Below are 13,673 nucleotides of genomic sequence, written 5' to 3' on the forward strand. Positions count from 1 at the left end.
GGGACCTCCACGGTGTTGTTGTGAGGATCCTGGCTGCTGCACTTGAGGTAGATGCACTTGAGGTAGAGTTTCTTAGTTCTCAATTTTTTTTCCCTCAAATACAATGATCTCAGATAGAAAAGAATACAATCCACACAACAAGGAATGTTGAGTCTATGCAACCAGGTAGGTGCTGCATTGCCTGACAGCCTCTGTTATGTTGATGTTTGCCTGCAGGTTGGAATTATAGAAGACTTCCTATACCAGTTAGAAGATAGTTTCCTAAAGACCAAAAAACTTAGAACGGCGAGGAGGCAGAAAATGAAAATGAAGCGGCTTCAAAGTGAACAGCCCTGCTAGTCCCACTGGGGAAGAGGCTCCCGCCCTGTGCCAGCAGTGGCAAGAAGAGGACATTAATGTCCCAGGCGTTTGACAGGTGGGACAGCAAAGGCCCGCCTTTGAATTAACGAGGTGTCCCCTCCATACAGCTCATCTTGAGCAAGGAGCACCTGCACTTCATTAGTCTCATCTGACAGGAATAAACAAACGTTCATTGGATGCTTGACTAGATCCTTAGGCAGACTGGCTTCGTTTATTCAAATCCGGCAGGGGGTTCGGAGGGATGCTCCATCCTGTATTTTGTTCACAATCCAGCCAGAGTTGTTGATCTCGTGCAAGATCTTGTACCGAGAAGACTCTGTTGGAGAAGGCACCATTTCTTCTCATAAGAATGATGAAATAGAGCAGTGTTTTAAGGCCAAAAATACATGCCCATAGACCTTTGCTTCCCAACCTGTAGACCAGATCTACTCAGCTTGTGATTTAGAGGCCAGCAGCACATTACAGATCAACAAGATTGGGCGGGGGGGGGGGGATAAACTTTTGAAAGTCCCTGATGAAGAGAGCTTTAACTCGGTTTTTATACCCCACCTTTATACCTTAAGGAGTCTCAAAGCGGTTTACAATCTCCTTCCCTTCCTTTCTCCATCTTAGGCATCTTGTGAGGCAGGTGGGACTGAGAGAGTTCTGAGAGAACCATGAGTGGCCCAAGGTCACCAAATAGGCTTTATGTGGAGGAGGAGTGGGGAATCAAACCTAATCCTCTGGATTAGTGTGTTGCTCTTAACCACTACACCAGGGGTAGTCAAACTGCAGCCCTCCAGATGTCCATGGACTACAATTCCCATGAGCCCCTGCCAGCAAATGCTGGCAGGGGGCTCCTGCGAATTGTAGTCCATGGACATCTGGAGGGCCACAGTTTGACTACCCCTGCACTACACCATGCTGGCTCCCCAAGCTTATATCCCCAAAGTTCTTGCAGATCTCAGAGACGCTACTGGACTTGAATCTATCCGTTCTACTTCAGATGACAGGGCTGCCCTCTGAATACCTCATGCCTAAATGTTGAAAAGTTGCTGCTGAAGGTATAGCCGTTGTATGGTGGTGCCAGTCCAGAGCCTCACAGAACTCCCCATAATTTTGTCCTCCCGGGACCTCTCCACCCCCACCGTGGGCCTTCCCAAATCAGAACTCACAGTGTCCGGCCTCACAAACAATTTGCCTAAAACTCAGCAAGCACATTGTCAAATGCCGGCTTGCGAGTTAACAAAGGCCGTTGCAGAGCAAACACCACGAATGGCGCTTCCACATTATCTCAGGCACAAAACAATTCACAGCAGACAGTTCCCAGTCGTCAGTTGTCAAGTCAATGCATGATCAGATAGGGAGCAATGACGGACAGGGACAGAGAGGAATCTGGGGAAACAGCATCTGCCTTTCATGCATGCTTTAGGATGCTTAGGGCTGATCCTGCGTTGAGTAGCGGGTTGGACTAGATGGCCTGTGTGGCCCCTTCCAACTCTATAATTCTATGGATTGTTAGATAGGAACAGAAGAGAAGTCAGGCCAATGGCCCATCCCATCCAACACTCTGTGTCACACAGTGGCCAAAACTCAGATGCCATCAGGAGGCCCACCAGCAGAGCCAGAACTCCAGAAGCCCCCCAAGCACCAAGACTACAGAGCATCACTACTCCAGACAGAGTATTCCATCTATACCTTATAACCAATAGCCACTCTTGGCCCTCTGCACTATAGGTTTATCCATCCTCCTTTTGAAGCTTGTATAGCTGCCACCACTTCTTGCAGCAGTGGACTCCACAGGTGAATGACTCTTTGGGTGAAGGAGTGCTTCCTTTATCTGCCCTAAGCTTACTGCTCAATAATTTGAGTGTCCTTGTTTTGTAAGAAAGGGAGAGAAAATCCTTCTTTCTGCATCCCCTGCATAATTTTGTAAACCTCAGCCGCTCAGGTCGATGGAAGATAAGGCCAACTATGTTTATTAACCACAGTAGGGGAAAAGAACCTCCGTATTTAGAGGAAGTAGCCTCTTGAATACCTCTGCTGGGGAAGCAACACCAGGGGGAAAACACTGGCCTCCTTTTCCATGCCTGTAGGCTTTCAGGGGGTATCTGTTTGACCCCAGTGCATGAAGCAGCATACTGGTCTACATGGCCCATGGCTGCTCTGATGTTCTCAGAAGATCCTTGCCACATTGGTTTCTTGGTGAGGTGGGGAATTCCTGGAGATGTTGGGGGTGGAGCCTGAAGACCCCAACAGGGCATGATGCCATGGAGTCTACCCTCCAAAGCAGCCTTTTTCTCCAGGGGAACTGAACACTGAAGGGAGGAGATCAGCTGTAATTCTGGGGAAACTCCAAGCCATATTTGGAGTCTGGTGACCACATGCTAAGGCACCGATGATCAGTTGCCATGGGATCCCTGGGTGCTGGAGAGCAGGGGTAGTCAACCTGTAGTCCTCCAGATGTTCATGGACTACAATTCCCATGAGCCCCTGCCAGCAAATGCTGGCAGGGGCTCATGGGAATTATAGTCCATGAACATCTGGAGGACCACAGGTTGACTACCCCTGCTGGAGAGGATTCAGGGACATGTTCTAGCATGGCCAAATGTGTTGGATTCACAGTTAGCCTACATTAGTAGAGAGCACACCCATCTGCAGCTGCAGATTTGGCAGGGAAGATCAGCAATGGTCTTTCAAAGAAGCCAATGTACCATCACTGGCCTCCTCATGCTTGGTGCGCTTCAGTAGAACCCAATGCCTTAAGCTAACTGGACATTTACATCCCACCATTCAATGCTTTGTGGCAGAGCACATGCTTGGGCTAGCGCAAACTCCTTTCCCCTCCAGACGCCTGTGGCATTCTTGCCATGCACTCACAGAATATATTGTCTCATAAAGCCCGGTAAGATTTTTTTTTTCTTCTTCTTCTTCTTCTTCATAAACTCTTAAATCAAAATGCATGCAAAACGCATGAGCCCACCAGCAGGATAACAGCTTGATTTATGCAACTGTGACTCAAAAGAAACTGTGTAATGGAATCAAAAATTGATCAAAGGTTTTCTGCATAATCCCAGCTACCTTGAGCTAGTACGGACCCCTGGGACAGAACTACAAAGTATTATTGCACTATAGAGGCCAGGTAATTGTGGCAGTTTTTGCTGCTTTTTTTCCCCCCCAATTGAATTTTATTACTCTCTGACTAGCATCCCTTTCTGATGAATGCAGGCAAGGTAAATAGGGGAGATGATTTCACAAGAATCATTACAATTATTTTCCAAGTGCTCCCTATTTTCTTAAAGCACTAGATCAGAAGCACACTCTCCAACTTTGGAGCTCACTGCTCCTGGTATTAGATACTTTTAAGAACAGGGCTTTAGACAAAAAAAAAAAAAAACCCGCAGAAAAGGCTTAAATTGCTCTGATATCCATACTGATTTTCTGTTCTTCACAGCTGCCAACTTTTGAATCAGCCTTTTATTTCACCGTCTCTTCAGCAGTAGATCTGAAGCCATTAGCAAATAATCATGTTTATCTTCATGTCCCGAAAACCACCATCTACTGATTTCTTTAGATCAAAAAAGCTGTTGCTGTCCTTTGGATCAAAAAACCAAAAGCTGTCCGGGATCTAGGCTTGCCAGCTTCCAGGGGGGACCTGGAGAAGAAGAAGAAGAAGAAGAAGAAGAAGAAGAAGAAGAAGAAGAAGAAGAAGAAGAAGAAGAAGAAGAAGAAGAAGAAGAAGAAGAAGAAGAAGAAGAAGAAGAAGAAGAAGAATATCTCCCTGTTTTACAATTGCCCTGGAGAAAATGGGTGTTTTATGGCAGGGGTGGCCAAACGACAGCTCTCCAGATGTCTATGGACTCCGATTCCCATAAGCTTCTACTGGCAACCTAAAGCCCATTGAGGCCCCTCCCCTTCCCAAGCCCCACCCTCCCCAGGATCCACCTCCAAATCTCCAGAAATTTTCCAACCTGGACTTGGCAGCCCTTGATCAACCTTTTTCTTTTTATTCAGGCTGTTTGACAATCTTGGTTGCCTCTCAAGCACAAGCAAGGGCTCTGCTATTGATTCCTAGGGTCCTTGAGGAACCGAACATCCTCGCCGGATCCTCCCTCATTGTCCTTCCGGCTGACCAACAGACAGAGGCATTTCCAGTGGCTGCTGTAGGACACCCCCCCCCCCCAAGTCTTGGAGATGTGCCAAAGTCTCAACCTAAAGGCCTCTTTGAGAATTAGTGTGGCTAAGAAGCAGAGTCCTATTACCAAAGAGCCTTTTCAATTTCATGACATGCAAAGAATCCTTGAGAGTCCTTTTAATCATTAACCTTCCTTGCAACCTCTTAAAAGGCCCCGCAGTTGGCTGCCTGGGCATATTCCTTTTATTTTAATCCAAGGAAAAGATGCTGCCTCATCCGTTTCACATCACTTCGAACAAGTTGCTGGTTAAAAACAGCTTCCCACTGTTCTAGGCCTGCCTGACACTGCAGAGTGCATGGTCCATATTGGCCTCCAGGTTGCCTGAAAGCTGGCTTTGGTGTTCCAGCCCCCAAAACACTTGCCAGCCTACAATTAGGGATTGCAGTCCTCCTGGGGAACTTAGAGCTCCCTCGGAATTACAGGTCATCTCCAGACTAAAGAGATCGGTTCCCCTGGAGAAAATGGCTGCTCTGGAGGGTATTCTACTGAGGTCCTTCCCCACCCCAAATCCCACCTTCTCCCGGCTCCACTTCAATCCAGTGCTGGCAACCCTGGTGCACAAGACTGAGGGCTTCTTCTAAGACCTCGATGCCTTCCTGAACCCTGTAATCCATCCTCTGTTCATATCCAGGGAAGATTACTGCATTGCACTCCACGTGGGGCTGCCTTTGAATGCTGTTTGGAAATGTCAACTGGTCCAGAACATGGCAGTTGTACTCACAGTGGCCGGGTGAAGGCTTTAAGCCAACAGGAGGATTTGACAGATGGAAACAGATTTCTTTGGCCTTGTGATAACACACAGGGTGTTACTGCTGGTTCTGTGCCGGAAGTAGCACTGCACACTGGTGTGACTCTAAAAAGCCCTCCCCCATTTCCCCTGGCACCCCCTCCCTGGCCTGTAAAGCCGCTGTGGGGAATAAGGGGCATGGGCCAGGAGGACTGACCCCCCCCCAAGCTGGACACATGGATTGTTTCTACATCATGTTGAAAGATCTACATGGGCTGCCCAACTGGCACAATTCCATGTGCTGGTTCTTAACTCTATGGTCCTAAATGGCTTGGGTGCCACTTGCCAGCTAACATCTTTTCTGGAATCTTATTCTCTTGTGCTCCCCCCTGTAGAGATGAGGCAGGTGGCAACTAGAGACTGGGGGGTGGGTTGGAAGTGGTGCCTCACCTGTGGGATCCCCTTCCCCTTGAGGTTCACCTGGTTTCTACTTTCCTTTCCTTTTGATGCCAGGCCAAAACAGTTTTCTTTATCCAGGTGTTTTTTTTTTTAACTTAAGGTGTTCTTTTTAATTATTCTATGGGCTGTTCCCAGCCATTCTCTCCTTGTGCACCCTGGTTTTGTTTAATTGGCTCGGCTTATTTTTATTGGCATGGCTTTTATCGATCCGTTCTTATTTACTTCTACCGCCGGTGCTTATTCTGTTATTATTTGATTGGCATGAATTAACATATCGACTTGTTTGCATTGGTTTTGCTTCTTTGTTCCGGTTGTCAGCTGCCTGGAGCAGGCCTGGAGAAGCACCACGTAGATTTCCTAAAGAAATAATTAAGATACTGCACGTGTACCTTGGAGACGCAAGGCGGTAATCTGGCACCGCCAGCCTCGTTCCTACGTTTCTCATGTAATTAATGTTCCCTGTTTTTTAAAACTGTTTTTGGTATGGCTACCTTGCCTGTTTGCAGTGCACTTTACATGAGGCCATCCTTAAAATTAACTCAGAAATGTCAATTAATTTTGCATACAGAGGCTTGCTTGACGATAAAAAAAAAAAACAATCCTAGTCCATTACATTAAACCTATTTCAGCCCAATTCATGCTGGCTGTGGATATATTTTCAGGCACAGTTGAAGGCTGCTGGTTTTTGCCACATATCTAAAGGACCAATTCTCCCTTGCCGAACTTGGTCTCCAGCTTCCTTCTCCTTAAAGAAGAAGAAGAAGAAGAAGAAGAAGAAGAAGAAGAAGAAGAAGAAGAAGAAGAAGAAGAAGAAGAAGAAGAAGAAGAAGAAGAAGAAGAAGAAGAGTTGGTTCTTATATGCCGCTTTTCCCTACCCGAACGAGGCTCAAAGCGGCTTACAGTCGCCTTCTCATTCCTCTCCCCACAACCGACACCCTGTGGGGTGGGTGAGGCTGAGAGAGCCCTGATATCACTGCTCGGTCAGAACAGTTTTATCAGTGCCGTGGCAAGCCCAAGGTCCCCCAGCTGGCTGCATGTAGGGGAGCGCAGAATCGAACCCGGCATGCCAGATTAGAAGTCCGCACTCCTAACCACCACACCAAACTGGCTCTCTAAACACGTCAGCAAGATCTCCGCACTAAAATGAGAGTGAAATGAGTCTTCACCGAGCCTTTTCAGCAGCACAGGTATATTCAAAGTTAGGACGGAACAGAAAGCAACCAGAAAACTCTGGGACGTTTCAACTAGATAAGAAGGTGGCGAAAGTCTCTCTCCAAAATTATGGGTTTTGAATTCTAACCAGGGTGGCATCAGGACAGGCGGAGGGACTGTGTGGGATCGGCAAGCAGGGCTCCCAGCCATGAAGAGAGAGGGCTTGGTGCTTTTCCTCAGCACCTCCCTTGAGCAAAAATTAGCATGGAATAACGTCATGGTCCCGACCCGACAATTTTTGTAATTATTATCAGCAGTTACCCACAATGCGGAACTACTGCTCCCATGAGATAACAGGTCCAGCTGGTCTGAATAAACATTTTTATTAGCAGTATGAAAAGAGGGGGGGGAGGGGAACCCTATTCTCTTTAGCAAAGCGCTGAAAGAGATGTGGCACATGCACTCAAGGACTGGGTAGAAGAACTGTGGGAAGACGCAAGCCGTTCTCACGTCCTCTTCTAGACCCGTGCAACTGGCGGTCTGTAGCCGGGACACGTCGGCCCGAAGCAATCAATGACGTATTCGCAAAGCGTGAGTTAAATGGAACCAGAACAGCACATACTGTCTAAGGAATAAGAAGATATCACAGATTAAAAGGCATTCCCTGTATATAAAACATCTGCACAAACCCACAGAAAGAACCTCTGTAATAAAACCGGCTTTAGCGCTCTCCTAATGGTTTTGCGGTTTTGCTTCACATCGACTGGTGGCCCATTTCAGGGTACCGGGATGGGGGTGAGGGAGTTAATTACTCAGAAAGCTCTGGAATGGGTTGCCAAATGTCTGTGCAGAATCCTGCACAGGACCCAACGTGGCTTATAACAGTTTCCCCCTCTCTTTTTTCATATTCACAACAACCTGGCGAGGTAGGCTGGCAAAGCGTGACTGGACCAAGATCAGCCAGCAAGCTTTCGTTTGTTTACTGATTTGTGAGATTTTTAGACTTCCCTCCCAGGAATCCAGCTGTGAGGATTTGAAGCTGGGTCACCCAGATCTTCATCAGATGCTGTAGCCATTATGCTTACTCCCAGGAAAGTGTTCTTAGAACTGCACTGCAATATCCTCTATGGGAGGAAAGGGCTAGGAGAAGTAACACATACAAGACGCCATGTTGGATCAGGCCAAGGGCCCGTCCAGTCCACCACTTTGTGTCACACAGTGGCCAAAACCCAGGGACTATCAGGAGGTCTACCAGTGGGGTCAGTACTCCAGAAGCCCTCCCACTGTTGCCCCCACCCCCCAATGCGACCAAGAATACAAAGCATCACTGACCCAGGCAGGGTGTTCCATCTATACCTAGGGGCCACTATACCTAGGGGCCACTGATCATAGAATCATAGAGTTGGAAGGGGCCATACAGGCCATCTAGTCTAACCCCCTGCTCAACGCAGGATCAGCCCAGAGCATCCTAAAGCATCCAAGGAAAGTGTGTATCCAACCTTTGCTTGAAGACTGCCAGTGAGGGGGAGCTCACCACCTCCTTAGGCAGCCTATTCCACTGCTGAACTACTCTGACGGTGAAATTTTTTTTCCTGATATCTAGCCTGTATTGTTGTATTTGTAGTTTAAACCCATTACTGTGCGTCCTCTCCTCTGCAGCCAATGGAAACAGCATCCTGCTCTCCTCCAAGTGACAACCTTTCAAATACTTAAAGAGGGCTATCATGTCCCCTCTCAACCTCCTTTTCTCCAGGCTGAACATTCCCAAGTCCCTCAACCTAACCTGATGGACCCTCTGCTCCGTCTGTTTATCCATACGGTAGGAAGATGGAGACCAGGTTCAGCAAGAGAGAACTTGTGCTTCAGATAAGTGACACAAAGGGCTTTAAAAGTTAAATCCAGCAACCTTCAACGGTGGATTGTGGATATATATCCACAATCTGCATTAATTGTGTTGAAAGAGGTTTAATGAGATGGACGAGAGCTTTGTAAAACATAAATCAAGTTTTTGTACACAGAATTAATTGACATTCCCGAGTTAATGTCAAGGGTGGCCTCATGTAAAGAGCGTTGCAACAGCCTCACTGTGTGTTTGAACCCACATTGGGAGCTGCAAGGATGAGATAGACCACCACACCATTTTATCATAGAATCACAGAATCATAGAGTTGGAAGGGGCCATAAAGGCCATCTAGTCCAACCCCCTGCTCAACGCAAGATCAGCCCAAAGCATCCTAAAGCATCCAAGAAAAGTGTGTATCCAACCTTTGCTTGAAGACTGCCAGTGAGGGGGAGTTCACCACCTCCTTAGGCAGCCTATTCCTACTCTGAACTACTCTGTGAAAAGATTTTTCCTGATAGTTAGCCCATATCGTTTTACTTGAAGTTTATCTTCCACGAATCTCAGGGTGACAAGCAGGGCTCCTTGCCACCTATCTGTACCTCACAACTCCCCTAAATTAGGCTGATAATGTGACTGTCTGGTCCAAGTTCACCCAGGGGGCTTCATGGCAGACTGGTGACCTGGATCTTCCATCCGTGGTCCAATACTCTGTCCACGATGACATGGTGGGCTAGGTAAGGGGCTACACTGTCCACTATGATTGGTTGTGGCACTCTCAAACAGGGGAAGGCGGTGTGCTTAGGGACAGAAAACAAGCTGTGAATGATAGAGGATGCTAGGTTCAGTCTTCGGTAGGCAGAGTTACAAGCTTCTTGCCGCCCAAGATCTGATTGGATCAGAATGCAGAACTTCAGACCAGATGGACCCAATACCTGTTACTTGTGATGCCTCCACCAGGGACTGAACTGGGGACCTTCGCTGTCCAACCATATGCTCCACCGCTGAGCTACAACTCTTTCCAAGGTGTCCTCCGGGCCAAATACAATCCCATTTACAGTCTCAACACAATGGCTGGATCCTCCTGCTAGAAATTCTTGGCTCTGCTGATAAAAACATACACAGTCTGGGTACATGGAAAGAAGATTCCCTGTGGAAAATTCCTGGCCCGCTGCGCTGCATACCGCAGCAGAAGTCAAGCATATGACAAGATTAAATTCTATAAAAAGCAATGGTGGGAAGGTGAGAACCTAAACAATTTGCTTAAGGGTGACAACAAGAGGCAGGGATGAGGAAAAAGAGAAAATCGAGCCAGGCAGTCATCACGCACGAAAGGACGGTTTGGAAATGTGCAAAGGGGCATGGGCTGTCATTTGGAATCCCATCTGGCAACCCTCCTTGGCCCTCCCTTAATCTTTGAACCAACCAGGAAAGGTGGGCTCCATTCTTCCTGATTCCCATTTTTTTAAAAACCTCAACAACGACTGTCACAAAGAGCAGATTTAACAGCGAGCCTTTTTCTTGTTACAATCCATCATGAGGAGATGCCAAATCTGGGACACCTTTGTGCGGTCTACAAGAGATAATAATAGAATGTATTACCCTGACCTTTTCCATTTGCTTGGCAATGCTATTGGGAAGCCCTCCCTCTCCTCCCCTCTTAACCACCTCATTAACCTGGGAGGGGGGAGAGGAGGAATGGAGAGACAATTAGCCTGCGGAATATTAAAAAGGTTAACGCTGAGCGGCACACTTCCAGCCTGCCATGGTGGGGAGAAGACGTTTGGCACCGTGTCCCACCTGTGCAAGCTACAGAAAGCCTTGCTCTCAACCTGGATTTCAGATCAGAGGCATAGGCGTTCCTTCAAGCCTCACACCTCCACGTTGCTAGCTTAGGGCTGTGCACATTGTGAAGCTGGATTTTGAACTATGGCAATCTCTCTAATGCCAAGGACAGCAAGGTCCTGTCCCGGAAGGCCATGGCTAGCTAAACCTCATCAGATCTCAGAAGCTCAGCAGGGTCGGCCTTGGTTAGTTCTTGGATGGGAGACCAGCTAAGAAGCTCAGGGTTGCTAGTTGAGGCCATGGCCAACCACCTCTGAACTTCTCTCGCCTTGAAAGCCCTGCGTGGTCACCGTAAGTCTGCTCCAACAGCACTTTCAGTACCAAGGACAGCGAGGGCCAGTGAGTGTCGCTGTTCTATCTTCAGTGCTGAAAGGAGAACATTCAACCCAGCATCTACAACAGAGGTGGGCATAACTGTAGCCAGCATCCTGGTTCTGGCCCTCAGGTTTCACGGTTGGTCAGGAGGGATGCAGCTGGTTTCCTAAGAACTTACGGCTTGAAGGCTGCCCTCAAGAGCAGCAGAATGAGAGAGAGAGATGGGTCTTTGCTATTTTGGGAGGGCTCCAACTTGGATGCTAGCTCTTACTATCTCCAGTGTTATTTGCTGGCCTCAGAAATAGGAGGATCCAGGGTCCAACTCAAGACCCTCAAAAGCAGGGGGAAGACAGATGTAGCCGTTGAGCAAAAGCAAACAACAACAAAAGCCAAACCAGGACCTGTGGGAAAAAAAGTATTTGATTACCAGGATCTAGATTAAGCCAAGAGCCTCTTGTGGCACAGAGTGGTAAGGCAGCCCCTGAAAGCTTTGCCCATGAGGCTGGGAGTTCAATCCCAGCAGCCGGCTCAAGGTTGACTCAGCCTTCCATCCTTCCGAGGTCGGTGAAATGAGTACCCAGCTTGCTGGGGGGTAAACGGTAATGACTGGGGAAGGCACTGGCAAACCACCCCGTATTGAGTCTGCCATGAAAACGCTAGAGGGCGTCACCCCAAGGGTCAGACATGACCTGGTGCTTGCACAGGGGATACCTTTACCTTTAGATTAAGCTACTTTCATCCCAAGTGCCTATGTGGTGGCTGCAGATACCATGATGCCATAGCGCCTACCAAGTATTTTGAGAAAGCCGGGTGAGGCGTTTTCTCAGCACAGCTTCTAATTGATCCCTGGAGATGTGATTGGCTGTATAGATTTTCTTAAAACATTGCTTTGGCAATAGCTAGCCCCACAGCACAAAGATCCTCACCGTGAGACTGAAAGTGAGCTGTGACAGCCATTATGCAGTGGCCATTTTGTGGCAGCGCCCACCCCATTGCAGGCTCAAAAAGGTTGAGGGGGTCCTTGCAAAGACAGCATCATGGGAGAGAAGGAAGTGGCAAGTCTTGGTAAGGTCACTGAAGCAGCACAGAGGAGCAAAGAAGCCGTCACGGTCCAGATTATAGCTTACCTTCTCCCTTCCCCCAGTACATTACAAGGCAGATGTGGGATATAATAACCAAGCTCATTCATCCCCAACTCATCTGCTGATGCTGTGATATTGGTTCTCTGTCTTATGCATCATGGAGATACTAGTTCCCATTGATCGGTTCACCAGCCTATTTCCTATATGAGCCCAGAAACTCACTCTTCCGGACATGGGTCACTCCCTCGGTTTGGGAAGCATAGAGTCAGAAACCATTACTAACCTCTTGTGGCTTCATTCTCTTAACAAGACATTTCCACACTGATCCATCTCATTTTGGGTCCGTTTCCTGACAGTCAGCTTTTCCAAAGAGCGCTCAGTTGCTCCACAGTTGTCTTACCGGACGTTGAGAATCCGGGACCCTCATCTGCAGCCTTCAGAGTTTATACAAGCATGCCATTGCCGAATCTGCCTTTTGCTGGATTTCTTCGCTGACAGCCCTTTAGTACTCATTAAAACTGTCACATTGTGTTCTCGGGGACAGGTACAAAGAGGCGCGTGGCCTTTTTGAAATAAAGATGATACACATCTGCTGTCTCATTGCTGGATATATTAGAGCACCTTAAGATGTCAAGATCTTCCTTTCCCCCTCTTTGACTCTGGGGCTGCAATAGTTTTCTGGATTTAATTGGATGTAGCAAGTAGTCCACACTTCCACAGGGTGGCATTCTTCTGGTCGGTCCCTCTTAGATGAAAAAGTATCCCGTTTACCAACAAAAAGTTGATGGATGAATGCCCTGGCAATATTGTGCTTTCTCGTCTGGATTCTGAATACAATGGGAAAGCTGAACACAACAAATATAATTATAAGTTCCCCCTCTGTGTTTTCCAGTGTTATTTTGGAACAGGCAGACCACGATCTCGGACACGGCCTTGTGCCAGGCAAACACCAAACTGGCATCTGTATTCATGGAATGCTAGTAGAGCTACACATTTCCCCAGGGTCCTATGATATTTTTTTTTACAAGTGCTCTAAGTGAAGTGAGAACTCTCAGAGACAAGGACAAAAAAAAACCCATATGCATGACACACACTGGGAAGGAAGGCAGTATGGCACAGCCCAATCTCATCCGCTTTTGGAAGCTAAGCAGGGTCAGCCCTTGGACCACTAAGGAGGGCTCTGCAGAGGAAGGCAATGGCCAACCATCTCTGCTTCTCCCTTGCCTTGAGCGCCCCTTGCTGGGAGAAGCTAAGCAGGGTCTTTACTTGAATGGAGACCACCAAGGAAGGCTCTGCAGAGGAAGGCAATGGCCAACCATCTCTGCTTCTCCCTTGCCTTGAGCGCCCCTTGCTGGGAGAAGCTAAGCAGGGTCTTTACTTGAATGGAGACCACCAAGGAAGGCTCTGCAGAGGAAGGCAATGGCCAACCATCTCTGCTTCTCCCTTGCCTTGAGCGCCCCTTGCTGGGAGAAGCTAAGCAGAGTCTTTACTTGAGTGGAGACCACCAAGGAGGACTCTGCAGAGGAAGGCAATGGCCAACCACCTCTGCTTCTCCCTTGCCTTGAGAGCCTCTTGCTGGGGGAAGCTAAGCAGGGTCTTTACTTGAATGGAGACCACCAAGGAGGGCTCTGCAGAGGAAGGCAATGGCCAACCATCTCTGCTTCTCCCTTGCCTTGAGAGCCCCTTGCTGGGAGAAGCTAAGCAGAGTCTTTACTTGA

General features: G+C 48.0%; 1 protein-coding gene across 3 annotated transcripts in view; it reads left to right on the forward strand.

The window, feature by feature from the left end:
- SPATA16 (spermatogenesis associated 16) overlaps nt 1-521 on the forward strand; it is a 178,946-nt gene extending 178,425 nt beyond the window's left edge. For all 3 annotated transcript variants that reach the window (XM_077348379.1, XM_077348380.1, XM_077348381.1), the window contains one exon: nt 217-521. In XM_077348379.1, coding sequence (XP_077204494.1) covers nt 217-339 — 123 coding nt within the window. In that variant the 3' untranslated portion in view covers nt 340-521. The remainder of the gene's footprint in view (nt 1-216) is intronic.
- The last annotated feature ends 13,152 nt before the right edge of the window (nt 522-13,673 follow it).

Source organism: Paroedura picta, chromosome 8 (genome assembly GCF_049243985.1).
Source record: "Paroedura picta isolate Pp20150507F chromosome 8, Ppicta_v3.0, whole genome shotgun sequence".
NCBI classification, from domain to species: Eukaryota; Metazoa; Chordata; class Lepidosauria; order Squamata; family Gekkonidae; genus Paroedura; species Paroedura picta.